At 43.7% G+C, this 19,771-nt stretch overlaps 1 protein-coding gene across 1 annotated transcript; it reads left to right on the forward strand.

Annotated features, from left to right (window-relative positions):
- The first annotated feature begins 349 nt into the window (after window positions 1–349).
- Window positions 350–19,758, forward strand: lyrm9 (LYR motif containing 9). Its single transcript, XM_033045665.1, has 4 exons — window positions 350–461; window positions 4,450–4,616; window positions 12,412–12,504; window positions 19,401–19,758. The coding sequence occupies exons 2-4, from the start codon at window positions 4,482–4,484 to the stop codon at window positions 19,425–19,427; spliced, it is 255 nt and encodes an 84-aa protein (XP_032901556.1). The 5' UTR covers window positions 350–461; window positions 4,450–4,481; the 3' UTR covers window positions 19,428–19,758.
- The last annotated feature ends 13 nt before the right edge of the window (window positions 19,759–19,771 follow it).

Consider the following 19,771-nt stretch of genomic DNA (forward strand, 5'->3'; position numbering starts at 1 on the left):
TATTATTGTTATTACGACTTTATCATGGAAACTAGACACATTCTCACCTTCAAGTTGTAAAAATGAACAAGGAACTGCAGATGCCAGTTTATTTAAAAAAGGATATAAACATGCTGGAGAGACTCAGCAGGTCAGGCAGTTATCACTGGAGAGGGTGGATAGGTGAGGTTTTGGGTTGGCACCAAAGATACTGGCACCCTTCTTCACTTAGACTGAAGAAGGGCACTGATCTGAATCCATATGTTTTCCAGAGGTGCTGCCTGGCCCGCTGAGTTACTACAGCACCTAGTAGCATTTTAAATATTGTGCTCGAATGATGTTTGCTGGGCGGCACTGGTGAGGATCAGGTTATGCTGTTGCTCTTTATGCAGCTGAAACGGGTGCGCGGCCCCTTTAAATGTGTAGCAACTGCGCCGGAGCCGCTCCCTCCCTCCCCGTCCGGGTGCTGCCGCCGCAGGAAGGTGAGGGGAAGCCGGGCGACCAGGGACAGGGAGGCCGGGGTAGAGGTCTCAGCCCCAATGGTTCAACAGAAACTCCAGGCCCCACGGTAGAGAAGACCCCCCTCTGCCCCCACGGTGGAGGTGTTGTTAGGCCCCACGATGGAGGAGAGCCTCTGGTCCCCACGGTGGAGGAGGGTCCCTGTCCCCACGGTGGAGGAGTCTCAGTGCTGCTAGCTCCGTCCGCGTGGGTGTCTGCTGCAGGAGTCCCCGGGACTTGCTGCACCGCGCCCGGCTCTGGCTCTGCCCGAGGCCGAGGCCTGCCGTGGCGGAGCAGGCCGCTGCCCCAGTGCAAGGGCAACCTGCACCACACATGGAGCACAGAACAGCTCACCATATGTGTTCTTAACCACTATGTCTAAGTGTGTTTAAGAAAAGACTGCAGATGCTGGGAAAATCAAAGGTAGACAAAAAAAAGGAAGATAAATGCTCCATAGATGCTGCATCACCCGCTGAGTTTCTCCAGCATTTTTGTCTGTCTAAGTGCATTGTCACTTTGCTCTCGCATCCCATTTAATGTGCTGCTTGGTTGACAAGCTGGCTACTGTGAATTACTCCTGATGTCAGTAGAAGGTAGTGTCGGTAGGTGAAACCAGGGTACGGTGAGAGATAATCAGGTACCAGGGAAATGAGTAGGGGAATGTGATTGATGATAGACACAAAACACTGGAGTAATTCAGCGGGCCAGGCAGCATCTTTGGAGAAAAGGAATAGGTGACTTTTCAGGACAAGACGATTCTTCAGGCTGGCCAATAGTCTGAAGTAGAGTCTCAACCCAAAAAGTCACCTATTCCATTTCTCCAGAAATGCTGCCCGAGCTGCTGCGTTACTCCAGCATTTTGTGCCTATCTTTGTTGTGTAAACCAGAATCTGCAGTTCCCTCCGACACAATGTGACTGACGAGGATGCTCTCAGATCTAGCATGGACTCAATGGGCCCAGTGGTCTCCTCTTGAAAGGAAATATAAAAGAGCTACAAGTTCTCCATGAGCACTGAGGTCTGAGTCATAAAGATGCACAACACAGAAACGGGCCCTTCGATTCAACTCGTCCATGCCAACCAAGATGCCCCATCTCAGTTAGTCCCATTTGCCTACGTTTGGCCCATATCCTAATCCTTTCCTATCCATGTCTCTTTACAAATACATTTTATATACTATTATAGTACCTGTCTCAACTACATCCTCTGCTTGTTCGTTCCATATACCAACCACCCTCTGAGTGAAAAAGTTGCCCCTCGGGCTTCTTTTAAATCTTGCTCCTTTGACCTGTTTTCACTGGTTCTTGATTCCCTGACTCTGGGTAAAATACTCTGTTTGTTCACTCTATCAATTCCCCTCATGGCTTTTATACACCTCTATGCGATCACCCTTCCTGCGTTCCAAGGAATAAAGTCTTAATTTGCCCATCCTCTCCCAATAGCTCAGGACCTCGAGGTACATTCCAAGAAATTGGAAGTTGTTGGTGGGGAGATTAGTTCAGTTTAGTTTAGAGCTACAGCATGGAAACAGGCCTCCACTCCACCCATTCCACACTGACCAACGATCACCTGTTCACACTGGTTCAATGCTATTCAACTTTCGCATCCACTCCCTACACACTAGGGGCAATTTACAGGAGGACAATTAACATACAAACCCACCCGTTTTTGGGATGTGGGAGGAAATCGGCGCACCTGGAGGAAACCCACATGGTAGCAGAGAGAATGTGTAAACTCCTCACTAAGACGGAACTCGAGGTCAGGATCGAACCTGGATCTCTTGCGCCGTGAGGCAGTCACTCTACCAGCGATGCCACTGTGCTGTTCCAATTTACGTAGTGCGAGACTATCTGAAAGAATGTAGATCAAGAGAAGGGAAGTGGAAATAACTTGAGAAACCACTGGACACCATGGTGTGAACGACTTCTCTCTGCAGTCCGAATTTCCATGATTTAGAAATTTGTTTTTGAAGTAAAGTTACTGCAAATTTATGGCAAAGGTTACTGTGAAGAAATAAAGTAAATGCAGGGAATCTACGGTCCAGTTATGTGCAGCAAGATCTCTGAAGCATTAACATGTTAAACTCGCAGTGATACAGGTTCGGAGAAAAAAAATTCCCTCAGCTCTTTAAAATAATACCATGAGAGCAAATAGCTTTGATTTAATATCCCAACTGAAATCGGCACTTCTGGCCATACTGTACTTACATAGTAGTTTGTAGGCGCAGCGCCAGAGACCCAGTTTCGATCCTGACTATGGGTGCTTGTCTGTGCGGAGTTTGTACATTCTCCCCGTGACCGCGTGGGTCTCGTCCGGGTGCTCCGTTTTCATCCCACACCCCAAAGACATGCAGCTTTGTAGGCTAATTAGCCACTGCAAATTGTCCCTAGTGTGTAGGATAGAGCAGGGTGATAGTTGGTCGGCGCAGACTCGATGGGCCAAAGGGCCTGTTTCTACGCTGTATCTCAAAACCAAATTAAACTAAACACTGAGAATTACTGCCTCACTGCGACAGAGTTTGATCTGGGTTTAATCCGAACCTTGGTGCTGTCTCTGTGGAGTTTGCACATTCTTTCTGTGACTGTGGGTTTCCTCCGGGTGCCCCCTTTTCCTCCCACATCCCAAAGACGTGCCGGTTGGTTGGTTAATTGGCCTCTCCAAAATTGCCCCTAATTTGTAGGGAGTGGATGTGAAAGTGTGATAACACAGACCAAGTGTGTAACGGGCAATCAGTGGACTCGGCGGACCAAGGGGCCCTGTTTCCATGTTTTATCTCCAAACTAAATTAAACTTTTTGACTTCAATCGTAATTGAAAACATGGATGCTGAAATACAGCAGAAACTGCTGTAAGTACCCTTCAGACCAGGGATGTAGCTGTGTGAGATGAGAGAAATGGTTACATTTCCCGTTCAATGTTCTTGCATCAGAACCCAGTTTAAAATCTTTCTTCTCAATCGAAAGACTGAAGGGCCTGTCCCACTTGGCCGTCATTTGCGCCTCATTTACGCGTCATATGTAAAATAGGTCGATGCGTCATGACGCATGGGGTGCGTGTGGGTGATGCACGCATTACGCATGGTGAGACGTGCAAAAGTAACTGGCATTTATGATGTATTTAGAAATGTATTTACAGTGTTTGGAAACAGGCCCTTCCGCCCACCAGGACCACGCTGTCCAGTTCTATATTCTAGGAACAATTTACAGAAGCCAATTAGCCGACAAATCTGCACATATTTGGGGTGTGGGACGAAACCAGAGCCCCCGAAGAGAACTCACGCTGTCACAGGGAGAAGGTATAAACTCTGTATAGACAGCACCTGTAGTCAGCATTGAACCAGGGTCTCTGGCGCTGTGAGGCAGCAACTCTACCACTGCGCCACTGCACAGTACAGATGCTTGTTTATATGATAGACACAAAACGCTGGAATAACTGCAAGTCAGGCTGCATCTCTGGAGAAAATGGATAGGTGGCGTTTCAGGTCGGGAACCATCTGGCATTCATGAGTTGGGTGTTGCAGGAATTAAGTTATTTCATAAATGTATACGAACGTTAAGAGGTTTGGCTTTAAAAATAACCATGCAATTAGTTCTTTGCAAGAACAATGATGTAAAAAATTGATGCAGGATGTTCAGTTCCTTCCAATTCCTAAGTTTATTTTAGTTTTAGTTTAGAGATACAGCACAGAAACAGGTCCTTCGGGCCACCAGCCATCTCCGCACACTAGTACTATCTTACACACACTAGGGACAATTTACAATTTTACCAAGCCAATTACCTTACAAACCTGTACGTCTTTGGAGTGTGGGAGGAAACCGGGGCACCCGGAGAAAACCCACGCTGGTCACGGACAGAACGTACAAACTCAGTACAGACAGCACCCGTAGTCAGGATAGAAACCGGGTCTCTGGCGCTGTAAGGCAGCAACTCTACCGCAGCGCCACCTCGTGAACTCATCAAAATGTGTATTTCAGGTCGTGCCATCAGCTGAGGCAGGAAGTCGTAAATGTGGAAGATGCCGCCCTTGCCCGGTGCAGAATTGGTACGGACGCCTCTCCAGTTATATCGGTACCTCTTTCGATGTTGCAGGCTCCTTCCAACACAAACCATACAGCAGCATTACAAGCATACAATTAGACAGGTGTGTTCAATGTCATGAAACAAACTATTCAAATATTTTGAAGCATTTCCTTATTATGGCACTTTTAAACTTTAACTTACCATTTTTTCTCCATCCATGATTTTTAATTCTGGAAATGAACATTGTAATATTGGAAGGGGGAAATAAGTTTGTATAATCTTATAGTGCAAATTACAAACCAAATAGGGGGGTGGTTTAGTTTAGTGATACAGTGCGGAAACAGATCCTTCAGCCAACCGGGTCTGCACCGACCAGCGATCCCCGAATATTAACACTCTCCTACATATACTAGGGAAAATTTACATTTATACCAAGCCAATTAACCTACAAACCTGTACATCTTTGGAGTGTGGGAGGAAACTGGGAGCCCCCGGAGAAAATCCACGTGGTCACGGGGAGAACGGACAAACTCTGTGCTGACAGCACCCGTAGTCAGGATCAAACGTGCGGCCAACCAATTCCACACCAACCATTGATCACCAGAAAATGTGGCGCCTAGGCCGGGTGAAGTGGCCGATCTCAACCTCATGGGGACTTCCGCAGCTGATCGGCGGGTCGAATTTGCCCCCCTGTGGCCAGGACTCTGGAACGTCCGGCCTGGAAGGAGCGGCAGATCCGTCCCATCGCCGATTTCTGAGGCCGACTGCGGGCCGGTATCTCTGCCCCTCGGCAGCCTAGATGGATGGTTCAGGCATCGCCCCGTGTTGGTCCCCACAAAATGGATATTCCAGAGAGGCTCTAGAACTGAGGGTTTCATCGGTGGTGGACCTGTACTTTCATCATTCTACACACATGGTGGCGCAGCAGTAGAGTTGCTACCTTACAGCGGTAGAGCTGCTACCTTACAGCGCCAGAGTCACCGGTTCGATCCTGACTGCGGGTGCTGTCTGTACGGAGTTTGTACGTTCTCCCTCTGACCCCGTGGGTTTCCTCCGAGATCTTCGGTTTAATCCCACACACCAAAGACGTGCTGGTATGTAGGTTAATTGGCTTGGTGCATGTGTAAATTGTCCCTCGTGTGTGTAGGATGGTGTTAATGTGCGTGGATCGCTGGCCTGTGCGGACTTGGTGGGCCGAAGGACCTGTTTCCACGCTGTATCTCTAAACTAAACTTCTTATTGTTGAAAGTATGTTGTCTGTAACACATTAGTGTGATCTAGGGTCATGGAATCATACAGCATGGAAACAGGCTATTCAGCCCAACTCGCCCTTGCCGACCAAGAGCCCACATCTAAGCTAGTTCCCATTTGCCTGCATTTGGCCTTTGTCTCTCAAAATCTTTCATATCCATGTACTTGTACTTATCCATGTGTTTTTTTAAATGCTGTTATGGTACCTTCATCCACAACCTCCTGTGGCAACTTGTTTTTTTATCACCGCCACCCTGTGAATGAACAGGTTGCCCCTCAGGTTCGTATTATAGACATTAGACAATAGGTGCAGGAGTAGGCCGTTCGGCCCTTCGAGCCAGCACCGCCATTCAATGTGATCATGGCTGATCATCCCCAATCAGTACCCCGTTACTGCCTAATCCCCATATCCCCTGACTCCGCTATTTTTAAGAGCCCTATCTAGCTCTCTCTTGAAAGCATCCAGAGAACCCGCCTCCACCGCCCTCTGAGGCAGAGAATTACAAGTACATTGTCTTGGCCCACTCGCCTTAAAACATATCTCTTCTTGATTTTGATTCCCTACGCTGGGTAACACACTCTGTGCATTCACCCTATCTGTTCCCCTCATGATTTTACAATTTCCCTCATGAATAATGGCTGTCATGATTTTATGATTCAAAATGCTGGAGCAACTCAACGGGTCAGGCAGCATCTCTGGAGAAAAGGAACAGGTGACGTTTCGGGTCGGAACCCTTCTTCGGGCTGATATTAAGGAACCTCCTTTAAAAAGGCAGTTCACCAATAATTAAGACAAACTGGCAAATGATTGAAATGAAAGATACAGCATAGAAACAGGCCCTTCAGCCCACCAAGTCTACGCTGACCATCGGGCAAACGTTCACACACGTTCTATGTTGTACCGCTTTCACATTCACTCCCTACATAATGGAAACTTATAGAGGACAACTAACCTACAAACCTGCAGGTCTTCAGGATGTGGGAGGGAAACCGGAGCACCCGGAGGAAACCCATGTGGTCACAGGTAGAACACAAATGCCACCCAAGGTCAGGATTGAACCCGGGTTTAGTTTAGAGATACAGCGTGGGAACAGGCCCTTCAGCCCACCGAGTCCGTGCCGACCAACGATCATCCATACACTAATTAGCATTATGGACAATCTACATCCACCCCTAGGGGATCGGAATTTAGGGGAAGTTTAGGGGATTGGAATCTGAACTACACTTCCTGCAGCTTCCATGATGTGAAAGGCCTCCAGGTGCTTTGGAGGAAGAACATTATTTTCTGGTTGCATTTGAATGGGAATGACAATGCAGCTACATCAGCAACAATGTTATGTGAATGGGTGCCAACATTTGGAGGTGCACGGAAAGGATTATTGCGTTGATGCTTATCATCCTGAGAGTTTCTCAGTTATCAGGCATTTGACTGAAAACTATTGCTTATGAACGTCCTCCTCCTTTTTCTTGGGCAATTGCTCAGTCAATCTCAACTGAGTAGCTGAAGATAGACACAATATGCTGGAGTAACTCAGCTGTCATTCATTTCTTTAATAAGTGAGCACCTTCACATGTGTTGAAATTACCCAAACAATGAGTTTGAGTTTGGTTTCTTGTCACGTGTACCGAGGTACAGTGACGATCAGAGTAGTAAACAATGTTTACGCCTCAATGGTGATTTTAAACATTTTTATACTTGGAAGATTTAATGATATTGTAAGCGTGTTTTGGCGAGGCAGGTTTCCAGTGCACTGTGTTTGGACAGCCGACCTTGGCAGCAGTGGGAGCCTCGGCAGCAACGGGAGCCTCGGTGGCGGTGGGGCCTCGGAGGCAATGAGAACCTCGGTGGCAACGGGGAGGGGAAGACAATGGGGACCCGGTGTGGGGGGATCGCCGTGAAGAACAATGGAGGACCCGGTGGGGGGGGATGGTGGGAGAACAAATGGGGACCTGGTGTGGGGGGGAAGCACTCTAGTCTTAGGCTCCTCTGCCCAGGGGATAAGCCTGCGTTCGTTTGTTTGTTTGTTTGTTTGTTTGTTCGCTTCGGTTAAGGTGCTGTGCACACGGCAGGCAGCCAACATTCGCTTGTCTTTTTCTTTATTTTCACTTTTAATTTCATTTTAATTTCAAGTTTTCGTGTACCTTGTTGGGTGTTCGGACTGTTGGCAGACCAATTTCCCTCTGGGGATGAATAAAGTTCTATCATATTGTATCGTATGATATGATGAATTATACAGAAAACATTAGAGCAAGACGACTCTTTATGTGCTCTGCCCGATTCACCTTTACTGCAATGACATTGGCCTTTGTCTGTGGTAGTGCTACACTACAATGCTGAGAACAATATTCTGCACTCTGTACCTTCCCTTTTTGTTCTATCTGTTGTGTTTGAGTTTGACTTGATTATATTTATGCATGGTATACCTGACCTGTTTGGATAGCATGTAAAACAAACCTTTCACTGTACTTCAGTAATAAACAGTAATAAACCTACATCGAAGTATCACTACTCACATAACTCAGCAGATCAGGCAACATCTCTGGACTCAAGTATGAAGAAGGGTTTCCGACCAGAAACGTCACCTGTTCCTTTTCTCCAGAGATGCTGCCTGACCCGTTGAGTTGCTCCAGCATGTTGTGTCTATTTTAATATTAGATTTTGAGTTAAATCCTATTAGCATCCAATGCTGGATCCTGTTAAATGTGGTCTTTGTTGGCAGGAACATCCAAACAGTCTGAATCACATTAAAGTTCCTACTTTAACTTCAAACATTGGTAAGGCCAAAGAACACTGGGCAGTACAGTGGTCGACTTGCTGCCTTTCAGCGCCAGGATACCGGGTTCGAACCTGACAACGGGTGCTCTCTGGACGGAGTTTGTATGTTCTCCCCGTGACCTGCGTGGGTTTTCTCCGAGATCTTTGGTTTCCTCCCACACTCCAGAGACATACAGGTTTGTAGGTTAATTGACTTGGTATAAATTTAAATTGTCCCTCGTCTGTGTAGGATAGTGTTAATGTGCGGGGATCGCTGGTCGGCGTGGACTCAGTGGGCCGAAAGGCCTGTTTCCGCACTGTATCTCTAAACTAAACTAAACATGAGACCAGAGGTAACGGCGGAGTAGTGGGTTTGGTTTGAAGTCAGTGGAAGGATCCGAGAGACTGAGGAAGCCGGAGAAAGCAAAATACTTATAATGGGGAAGTCGAAAGGTCTAAGTTTAATTTTCATATGGAATGCCACTACCTAAAATCAGCGCTCCCATTAGTTTATACACGTCCTAAACGGCTTTGGATTCAGACAATCTCTGAGAAGATATTAAGGCTTGATCTTGCCCTTCATATCAATAACCTATTATCAAAACTATGCAAACAACTGACGTGATTGTCTTTGATAACTCGGATTGCCAGAGTTTGTAAATATGCTTTCCTCAGAATTTATTTACGAGGCAGTAAAGAAAAAACATTTGTTGACATATTGATCTATTAACTTGAACAAGGTTCACTGTATTTACTCAGCGGGCTGTGTAACATTGACGACTCTATCCAGAAATAGCATTAGTAATTGTTCTAATTTCGTCAGTAGCATCCGTGCAGAATGTGGTTTTGTTACTCAAAAGAAAACATGTTTGAATGATTGAGTAATAAGTCATTGTTTAAATAGATAGAAAAGTTTACACTCAAACATTTGGAAGGATTTATTGCAGCAGATGTTAATACTTTGCCCCACACTATGTATTGATTCTGCCTTTCATGAACAGAAGGGCAGCATAGTGGCCCCACAGTAGAGCTGCTGCCTCACAGCGCTAGAGGCCTGGGTTCGATCCTGACCTCGGGTGCTGTCTGTGCAAGTTTGCACGTTCTCTCTGTGACCGCGTGGGTTTCCTCCGGGTGCTCTGGTTTCCACCCACATCCCAAGGACGTGCAGGTTTGTAAGGTAATCGGACTCTGTAAATTGCCCCTAGTGTGTAAGGAGTGGATGCGAAATTGGGATAACATAGAACGAGTATGAACGGGAGATCGATGGTCGTCATGGACTCGGTGGGCCTTGAGGGCCTGTTTCCATGCTGTATCTTTCGAGCAAGATTCAATTGATTTGTGTAAAACTGCTTTATAATTTGATAGTATCGGTCGGTGCCTCCCAACCCATATTGTGCAAGTTAACATTCTGGTTTTGATCAACCTCCAAATATTTTTTCCAGTACTTTTTATAGATAAAAGCTATCAATTCATCATTTCACAGAAGGAAGTTGATTAAAACAATCGCGGTACCGAGCCTCCCACGATCTTTGCCCAATTACGCAAAATTTCAGGCCAGGTGGTTGCTCCAAGTAACTCAGAAAAATATTTGGCTTTTCAACATTCCTCAGCAGATGAAGGGGAAAATCGAATGGCTGAGTGTTTGTTTCCTTCCCGCAAGTATTAATTGTTTGATTGCAAGTGTCCCTGCCCCTCCCTGAACCCTGTAACTAAAAATTCCAGCTGACACTGTGTTCAAATAATAAGTGAATGGATTATAATTTCCGGGAAATCTTGTATCTCTGGAACAGTAAATTTAATATTAACTTTTAGGTTCAAACTAGTTTGAGTTTTGTTTATTGTCATGTGTACCGTGCTGCAGTGAAAAGCATTTGTTGCGTGCTAATCAGTCAGCGGAAAGACAATGCATGATTACAACTGAGCCATCGAGAATAGTTCTGTTCCCTTCTGAAGTTACATGTACAAATAATAGCACTTATCCATTTTAGATCTGTAGAACTTGAGAGTTGACATCAGCCATAACAGCTTGGATGAAAAATGTTCAGATTAGTCAATTACTTTCTGTTTAGTATCTGAAGAAACTGAATTATTGTTTGTAGGTTACCCTCACTTCTTAAAACATTGTTGGATCTGAGTATCCAGGCCCGTACAAAGCTTTTCAAAAAGGGGTGTGGCATGACAGGATTACAAATATTTTATGTGAAATAATGTGGGCTCAGTGCACATCACGAGCGCGTAGCTCGTAGTCCCTTGTGGCCAGGGTCCAGGGCCCTGGAAGCTCTGGGGTTTTAGATGCTCTCTGGTGCATTCTGAGCCTTATTTTGGAGCATTTTTGCACCAAATTTATGACCAATATTTCAGAAATAATTTAGGTTGAGTCAAGAGTCATGAGTGGGTGGAATGGGATGATTGGGATCATTGTTGTATACATTTTTTTAAATCAAGAATTGAAGTTGTCCTTGTTTTAATAATCAAGTTGTACTGTTTTAAAATGTTATGTAAAATCTTATAAAGGCGCATGCAAAAACTGCAAATAAAATACTGTAAGTTTTTGCAGTAAAGAAAACCTTTTTTTAGAAAATGTTTTGTGTGTTGATTTGATTGCCTGTTACTGTCCGACTGTGTTAGTGTGTGCAGTGAACCTTTAATGGTCCTCCTGACCTAACAACTTCACATCACATCCATTTCAACATGGAATAGTGATGTGAATACAACATTTGGTTTGACTTCAATTTCCACCATGAAAATTGAAGTCAAACTAAATGGTGCATTTACATTACTATGATCGCTTTCAAACGAACCTATTTTACTGTTATACTATTATAACAAATTCTAGTTCCATGATGACTCATAAACAAGATCATAAATCTCATTTTGAATTCTCATTCACAATGTGATTGTGAATAATTGCAGAGATGCCAAATTTCACCGAGCATTTCCGTATTTTGATGGCAGAAAATCAGTATTTTGTTGGGGAAATCGGGGTTTCTCACATAAATTCAATAGAAGGTACCACATAGAAACTGGATTTTTGTAAATCAGTATTTTGCATTCAACCTCATGTATTCTCATATATCACTATGGAATACTGAAAATCAGTACCGCTGAATTGTGAAACCATTTTCGAAATGTGAATTTATAATTCTTGATTTTGATTCATATATATATATATATATATATACACACACACGCACACACACATATATATATATATATATATATATTACATATATATATTACTTAAACTCTCATCTTGACCACTTCCTGTCTGCGTTGTAATAAAATTTGCGCAAAAACGATTCCCCATAGTGCTACGGTTTTTTGCCACCTTACTCACCATTCTCCTCTGCTGCAAGTCAAATAAATGTTGTTCCGATTGGTGAAATCGTACAAAAGTTCCCCCTCCCCCACAGCCCCCCCTCCCCCACAGCCCCCCCTCCCCCACACCATCACACACACCCTCCCCCACACCCCCTTCCCCCACACCACCACACACCCCCTCCCCCATACCACCCTCCCCCACACCCCTCTCCCCCACACACCCACACAAACAACACCCAAGGTCAGGAGGATTGAACCCAGGTCTCTGGCGCTGTGAGGCGGTGGTTCTACCAGCTGCGCCACTGCACCGCCCTGCTGGAGGATGCACCAATTAATGGCCTGGATGGCATTGAGCATAGAGTGTTGGAGCTCTGCCCATCCATTGATTGAAGAGTATTCCATCCATCCCCTGGCCAGTGTGGTATAGATGGTGGAAAGACTTCATAGGGTTTCAGGTGACTCACTCACCGCTGAATACTCAGCCTCTGCCCTAGTCCTGTATTCACAGCACTTATGTAGCTGGCGCACGTGAGTTCTGAAAATTGTTCTGTAAACAGTCTGAATGAAGGATAACTTTTATACCTTGCAGAATTTTAAGATTCATGCGGATGAAGATGATCCAAAGAGAATTGAACAGATTATCAAAAGAGCAATAGAAGATTCAGACTGGATTCTGTCCAAAGTAAGTGGCCGTGGATTATTTTTGTCGTTGAGGGTACTGAATCCCAACTCGGGCGGCACGGTGGCGCAGTGGTAGAGTTGCTGCCTTTCAATGCCAGAGACCCGGGTTTGATCCTGACTACGAATGCTGTCTGTACGCAGTTTGTACGTTTTCTCTTTCTGTGACCGCGTGGGTTTTCTCCGGGTACTTCTATTTCCTCCCACGCTCCAATGAAGTACAAGTTTGTAGATTAATTGGCCTCTGCAAATTGTCCCTTGTATGTAGGTTAGAACTAATGTACGGGTGATCTTAGGTCGACGTGGCCTCGGTGGGCCGAAGGGCCTGTTTCCCCGCTGTACCTCTAAATTAAACTAGACACAAAAAAACTGTAGTAAATCAGCAGATCAGGCAGCCTCTCTGAAGAACATGGGTAGGTGACGTTTCAGGTCTGGACTCTTCTTAATCTAAACTAAACTCGTGTCCCATCTAAACTAGCATTAGAAACAAGGAAAAGTAGGCATGCAGGTGCAGCAGGCAGTGAAGAAGGCGAATGGTATGTTAGCATTCATAGCAAAATGATTTGAGTATAGGAGCAGGGAGATTCTACTGCAGTTGTACAGGGTCTTGGTGCGACCACACCTGGAGTATTGCGTACAGTTTTGGTCTCCTAATCTGAGGAAAGACATTCTTGCCACAGAGGGAGTACAGAGAAGGTTCACCAGACTGATTCCTGGGATGTCAGGACTTTCATATGAAGAAAGACTGGATAGACTCGGTTTGTACTCGCTAGAATTTAGAAGATTGAGGGGGGATCTTATAGAAACGTACAAAATTCTTAAGGGGTTGGACAGGCTAGATGCAGGAAGATTGTTCCCGATGTTGGGGAAGTCCAGAACAAGGGGTCACAGTTTAAGGATGAAGGGGAAATCTTTTAGGACCGAGATGAGGAAAACTTTTTTCACACAGAGAGTGGTGAATCTGTGGAATTCTCTCCCGCAGAAGGTAGTTGAGGCCAGTTCATTGGCTATATTTAAGAGGGAGTTAGATGTGGCCCTTGTGGCTAAAGGGATCAGGGGGTATGGAGAGAAGGCAGGTACAGGATACTGAGTTGGATGATCAGCCATGATCATATTGAATTCATATTGAATGGCGGTGCAGGCTCGAAGGGCCGAATGGCCTACTCCTGCACCTATTTTCTATGTTTCTAAGGAACTGCAGATGCTGCTTTGCACAAAAGGACATAAAGAGCTGGAGTAACTCAGCATCTCTGACGAACATGGATAGTCGACGTTTCAGGTCAGGTCCCTCCTTCATACTGGCAGAACTGCTTCAGATTTCAAAATACAGAACTAGTATCATTCCGTCACTCCTTCCCTGAGCCCCCTTTCCAACTCTCCTCCCAACACCCAACATATCCCCAAATCAAAAGCATTAGATCTGGCCTTTCATGGATCCTGAAGGTGGAAGTTTCAGATTAAGTAAATACATGCAGGTGAAATAAGGGAGTACATCATTAAATTGCTTAACTGTGATGCCTATTAATGGTTCCATTGTTTCACTTTTGTTGGCATTTGTCTGTCCATATATCATGTTGCCCATCAAGATCTAATTGAATGTAATTGCTGAAACAAGAATCTGTGAATCAAGCTCTTGAAGTGCCACGACTGCTATGCATCCTTTTCAAGCTTTCAGTTTTATATCAACTGACATTAACTTCAGGGACATTTTGTTACTCAAATTGGTGTTAAGAATCTTGCTATTCAAAAGCAAAGAATTTTGATCAGTAATTTTTAGCACATTAGTTTGGACAGTGCCAGCCAGTGCTTTGTTTCTGTGTTTTAGAGTCATACAGCAAGGAAACAGGCCCTTCAGCCCAACTTGTCCATTCCGACCAAGATTGTCCCATCTAAGGGGCAGCATTGTGGCGCAGCGGTGGAGTTACTGCTTTACAGCGCAAGAGGCCCAGTTTGATCCTGACTCTGGGTGCTGTCTGTACGGAGTTTGTACGTTATCCCCGTGACCGCGTGGGTTTTCTCCTGGATCTCTGGTTTCCGCCCACACTCCAAAGACATACAGGTTTGTAGGTTAATTGGCTTGGTAAAATTGTAAATTGAGCCCTGTGTTAGTGATAGTGTTATTGTGCGGGGATCACTGGTCGCGCGAACTCGGTGGGCCAAAGGTGTTTCTGCACTGTATCTCCAAACTAAACTAAACTAAACTAAGCAAGTCCCACCTGCCTGTGTTTGGCCCATATCCATCTCAACCTTTCCTATCCGTGTACCTGTACTAACATATTTTAAATGTTCATAGTATCTGCCTCAACTACCTCCTCTTGCAGCTCATTCCATCCACCCAGCACTCTGTGTGTAAAAGGTAGCCCCTCGTGTTCCAAATTAAATCTTTCCCCTCTCACCTTAAACCCATGTCCTCTGGTTCTTGATTCCCCTACGCTGGGTAAAAGACTCTGTGCTAGTTCAAATATATTCAGATTGGACAGGCCAACGCAGGGAGACTAATGGCCTTTCGGGTGGTTGTCATAAGGTCTTTGTTTATAATCAATGTTTAGATCAAATGAGGAAAGAAAGGCACTAAATTTAGACAGAACTGGGGCTGAAACAATGCATTTCATTGTATGATGGTAAAGGAAGTGCTGTCTTCAGAACTCCTTTTAACATATACTACACTGTTCTAGAGTCAAATTTCCAGTAAATGTTTTATTATTATTAATGTTTAGTGTTTTCTGAGTCTTTCGTAACTGTCACTGTATACCATGTTGTTACTTGTGAGCGGAGCACCAAGGCAAATTCCTTGTAGGTGAATATTTGGCCAATAAACTTACTTACTTTCTTTGAGGAAGGTGAGTGAAAATGCATAATGCTATGTAGGTATGTTGCAAAGCCTACCTGAAGCGTCTTTGAAAATCTGCCGCTGCCCGTGTGCGCGATTTTGGCGCCGTTTAGAGGGGGCGGGTTTAAAACGCGATTTTCTCTAGGCTGTTCAAATCGAAGATGTTCAGCCTAGTTAATTATTAACGAAAAATCGCTGGAAGACCCCGTCGCAAAAGCTATTATTAGGTTTAAAGGCCTCGTATAATAGTTATAGTAGTTTAAAAATCAATCTCTAAACCCGCGACCGCCAGCAACCGCAGAGTCTCATAAAGCAAATAGCAGAAGTTAGGTTGTATATTTTTACATTAAAAAGGGCTTCTAAAGATCCCTTTATACAAAATTTAATATTGCGAGTAGCTCAATTTGGGCCCATTATATCGCGCAGTATTTTTCTGGGCATTTGGGGCACAAATCTACCGCAATGTGAACGTTCTAAACCAGCGCGTTCCACAGGGACCCACTGGAAAGCTGATTTAAATGGGCATTTATTTACAGCAATTGAACACTGAATTCCTTCCATTTGGTCTATAAATTAATGTAAATGAGATTTAAAAATCATGTTTTATTGTGAATTATTTGTGAATATTATTTGGACATTTAGGCTATTTAAAATGTTAATAATTTATTAAGAAATGGATAGATGTTTAGATCTAGTAATTGAAGTCTGAAATTAGCTACAATTAGGTAACTAACTAATTATATGCTTTAATTTCAGGTCATCCAAGTAAGATTATTTTATATTTGTTTCAGAATGCTTCAATCTATGATAACTGAAAATTTCATTCAGTTCTCTTAATTTTTAAGAAAGTTATGGGCTTTTGACTGTTCACGATCACAACTTTTTTGTTATGTCCATAGAAAATCAATAGGAAACAAGATGCTCATTTCCGAGTATGAAAATGGCCATAACTTTTTAAATACTTGAGATATGAAAGTGAATTAGGTGTCAAATTAAACTTATTTGTATGCTTTATCTGATGGGATAAATTACAGACTTGATTTTTAAAATCTCAAAATTTTGTAACATTGCTATGCTATGCTTTTTAAAAATAATAAGAAATATTAGCAAAGGATTGAAATGTAGATTGAGCTTGAATTGTTTGATATTCACAGGAACTCTTCTCACTAATATACTTTCATTACATCTATCTTTATATTATTATGTATCTGGGTGAATTTTCGCCACCCCCAGCTTTTTTGCATCTCTCTACATATCTAACAAATAAACGGATACATTTACCTTTCTTTTAAAGTAATTAATTGATTGATTGAAAAATACAGCACGGAAACAGACCCTTTGGCCCTCCGAGTCCATGCCGACTATCGATCACACACTCACATTAATGTTATCCCACTTCCGCATCCACTGAGTCTCTGGTGTTGTGAGGCAGGAGCTCTACCAGCTGCACCACTGTACCACCTTTCTTTTTTTTTGTTGTTGTTTATTTTATTAGAAGTTAATACAGTACAAAACAGTACAGTGGAACCTAATTTTAGGTGCCAACTATGTCATACCCTAATCCATTCTATGTACAACCTCTAGTTTTATGTTTTGAGAAGGAAGTAAGCAAGACAAGAAAAAGAAAACAATAGAAATGGGAAAAAGAGGAAAAATAGATGGTAGAGAATAGAAAAACATGAAGTGTGTATATTTAAAAAAAAAAAAGTGGAAAGTAGAAATAGGAGAGAAGGCCCCTTAAAAGAGAAATTTTCAAATCTTTATTCGGAGATGTAGATCTATCCGCGGCATGAACTGAAACCAGCGATCTTTACAGTACCGCTGCATCACAGGATTCCAAAAAGTCGATGAAAGGAGACCAACTCCTTAAGAATTGGTCATATTTATCTATTAGTCGGAGTCTCATTTCTTCCTGTACCACCTTTCAAAAGCAAATGCAAAGTATTGATAAACAAAGACAAATGCTGTTGTTTGAAAACTTTTTTAGGGGAAGGCAGTTCGTCCAAAACAAAAATGAGCAAAATTTAAAAACTAGAACTTAAAAACAAATAGGTAACCTGATTTCTGGATCGAGGAAATATCTGTATCTCACCGGGCGGCACAGTGGTGTAGCAGTAGAGTTGCTTCCTGACAGCGCCAGAGACCCGGGTTCGATCCTGACTACGGGTTCTGTCTGTACGGAGTTTGTACGTTCTCCCCGTGACCTGTGTGGGTTTTCTCTGAGATCTTCGGTGTCCTCCCACACTCCAAAGACGTCCAGGTTTGCAGGTTAATTGGCTTGGTGTAAATGTAAATTGTCCCTAGTGTGAGGGATGGTGTTAGTATGCGGGGACTTGGAGGGCTGATGGGCCTGTTTCCACTCTGTATCTCAATACTAAACTAAACTCTGTTAAATCAAGTGGAGAGTAGATTCCTCTCAGATGGAATTGCTGCAACTTTGCACTCTTACTCTCGACTCCGTGATGTTACTGCCAAAAATCCCAATGTGTTTCTTTCCACTCGTGTACATGGCTTTTTGAGCACAATTGATACGGCTCGCTGGAATTGTTCCTGACCATTCATAACTTCATTGCTGTGTTTGTCCTAAAATCATCCTGACAAAGATGGTGGGGTTTCCCCTCAATAAAATGGCCTTTGATTCAACTTAAACATTTATTACCTCCAGACTTTTGCTGTGAATTTGTCCCAGATCAAACACTGCACCCCAAGCTGCAGGATGTTTACAAGAGGGTAGAGAAAAGTTATCATTGCAAAAGTTAACAAGTTTGGACATGTCCCAGTGCAGTCAGCATTGACAAAGGTGAGAGAATGTAAAACCTGGGCTGATTTGACCTACTGGTGAAAAATACACAGTGTGTGGCTTTCTCTGCACAAGAGTCTGATGAACCCTAATGGTGCTGTCCCACTGTACTAGCTAATTCAAGAGTTCTCCCGAGTTTCCTCTGATTCGAACTCGGAGGTAATAGCCGCTCGTAGGTGCTCGGGGTTCTCGTGGAGATTTTTCAACATGTTGAAAAATCTTCACGAGTCTTCCCGAGCTTACCGTGTTTCCCGAGTACCTGCCTTTAGCGCTACGAGCTGCTAAGAGACGTCCTGAGCTCCGACGTACCTGCTACGTACATTCTACGTGCTTCCACGAGTTCGATTTTTTTTTAAACTCGGGAGAGCTCTTGAATTACCTCGTATAGTGGGACAGGCCCTTAACTGTTCCAGGTCAGAGACATGAACGTTGATAGGTGTAGGAAGGAACTGCAGATGCCTGTTTAAACCGAAGATAGACACAAAATGCGGGAGTAACTCACCGGGACATGCAGAATCTCTGGAGAGAAGGAATGGGTGATGTTTTTGGTCGAGATCCTTCTTCAGACATACTGCCTGTCCCGCTGAGTTACTCCAGCATCATGTGTCAATCTGAAAGTTGATAAGGATGTTTTGCCCAGATGACAGCATGTAGAGGAATGAGAAGTAGTGTAGGTGAATTATGTGCCGATCATTTTAGTCATTCTGCATGGACCAAGCAAAGAAGGATTTGTAGGTCAATTGGCTGCTGTAACTTATCCCTAGTGTGTAGGGAGTGGATGCAAAATGGGATAACATAGAACTAGTGTGAAAGGTTGATCGATGGTCAGCGGGGACTCGGTTGGCCTAAGGGCCTGTTTCCATGCTGTATACTAAACTAATTTGTCCTGATCCAGTCTCAAGTCATAACGTCAACTGTCCCTTTGCCTCAGCTTGATATGCTGTGTTCCATCAACAAATTGTTTAAGAAGGAACTGCAGATGCCGGAAAATCGAAGGTAGACAAAAAATGCTGGAGAAACTCAGCGGGTGAGGCAGCATCTATGGAGCGAAGGAAACAGGCAACGTTTCGGGCCAAAACGTTGCCTATTTCCTTCGCTCCATAGATGCTGCCTCACCCGCTGAGTTTCTCCAGCATTTTTGTCTACCTTCCATCAACAAAGTATTGTTTTTACTCCAGAGTCCAGCATCTGTAGTCTCTTGTGTCTCTGAAGAAGTTGTCCATGCATGGTTCAAATCCATTGGTTAATTTTGTCCATTGTATTTTTACAGTATAAAAATATGGAACTACCGAAGTAGTGAACACACTACAAGCAAAATAATGAAGATAATGAAGATATTGGCTGGTACCAAAGCTGGAAAGTTAAGAGAAAACAGTGGCGAAACACTTAATGATTTACTTAGCATGGGACATTTATGCCCTGTTCGGTCACTGTAAAGATCTATACGAGAGACAAACTTGAAAGAGGAAAGAATGTTGGTGTGTCCTTGGAATGCAGAATTTTTTGGATGTCCGTGAGGCATTTTTATTTTTGACTTTAGAGTATTTATATCACATTTGTTATTAAACTTGTGATTTTATCACTGATGCTAACCATTTTCCCACCAAAATACAGTTCTCATTTGGGAGCCAAAGAGTCAAG

This window comes from Amblyraja radiata, chromosome 28 (genome assembly GCF_010909765.2).
Source record: "Amblyraja radiata isolate CabotCenter1 chromosome 28, sAmbRad1.1.pri, whole genome shotgun sequence".
Taxonomy (NCBI): Eukaryota; Metazoa; Chordata; class Chondrichthyes; order Rajiformes; family Rajidae; genus Amblyraja; species Amblyraja radiata.

Excerpts from the sequence above, each read along its gene's own strand:
- lyrm9 (XM_033045665.1), top strand. The coding sequence starts at position 4,482 with ATGTGGAAGATGCCGCCCTTGCCCGGTGCAGAATTGGTACGGACGCCT. Across the intron at positions 4,617-12,411 it reads ACAAGCATACAATTAGACAG|AATTTTAAGATTCATGCGGA; the intron begins GTGTGTTCAATG and ends TATACCTTGCAG. Across the intron at positions 12,505-19,400 it reads CAGACTGGATTCTGTCCAAA|TATAAAAATATGGAACTACC; the intron begins GTAAGTGGCCGT and ends GTATTTTTACAG.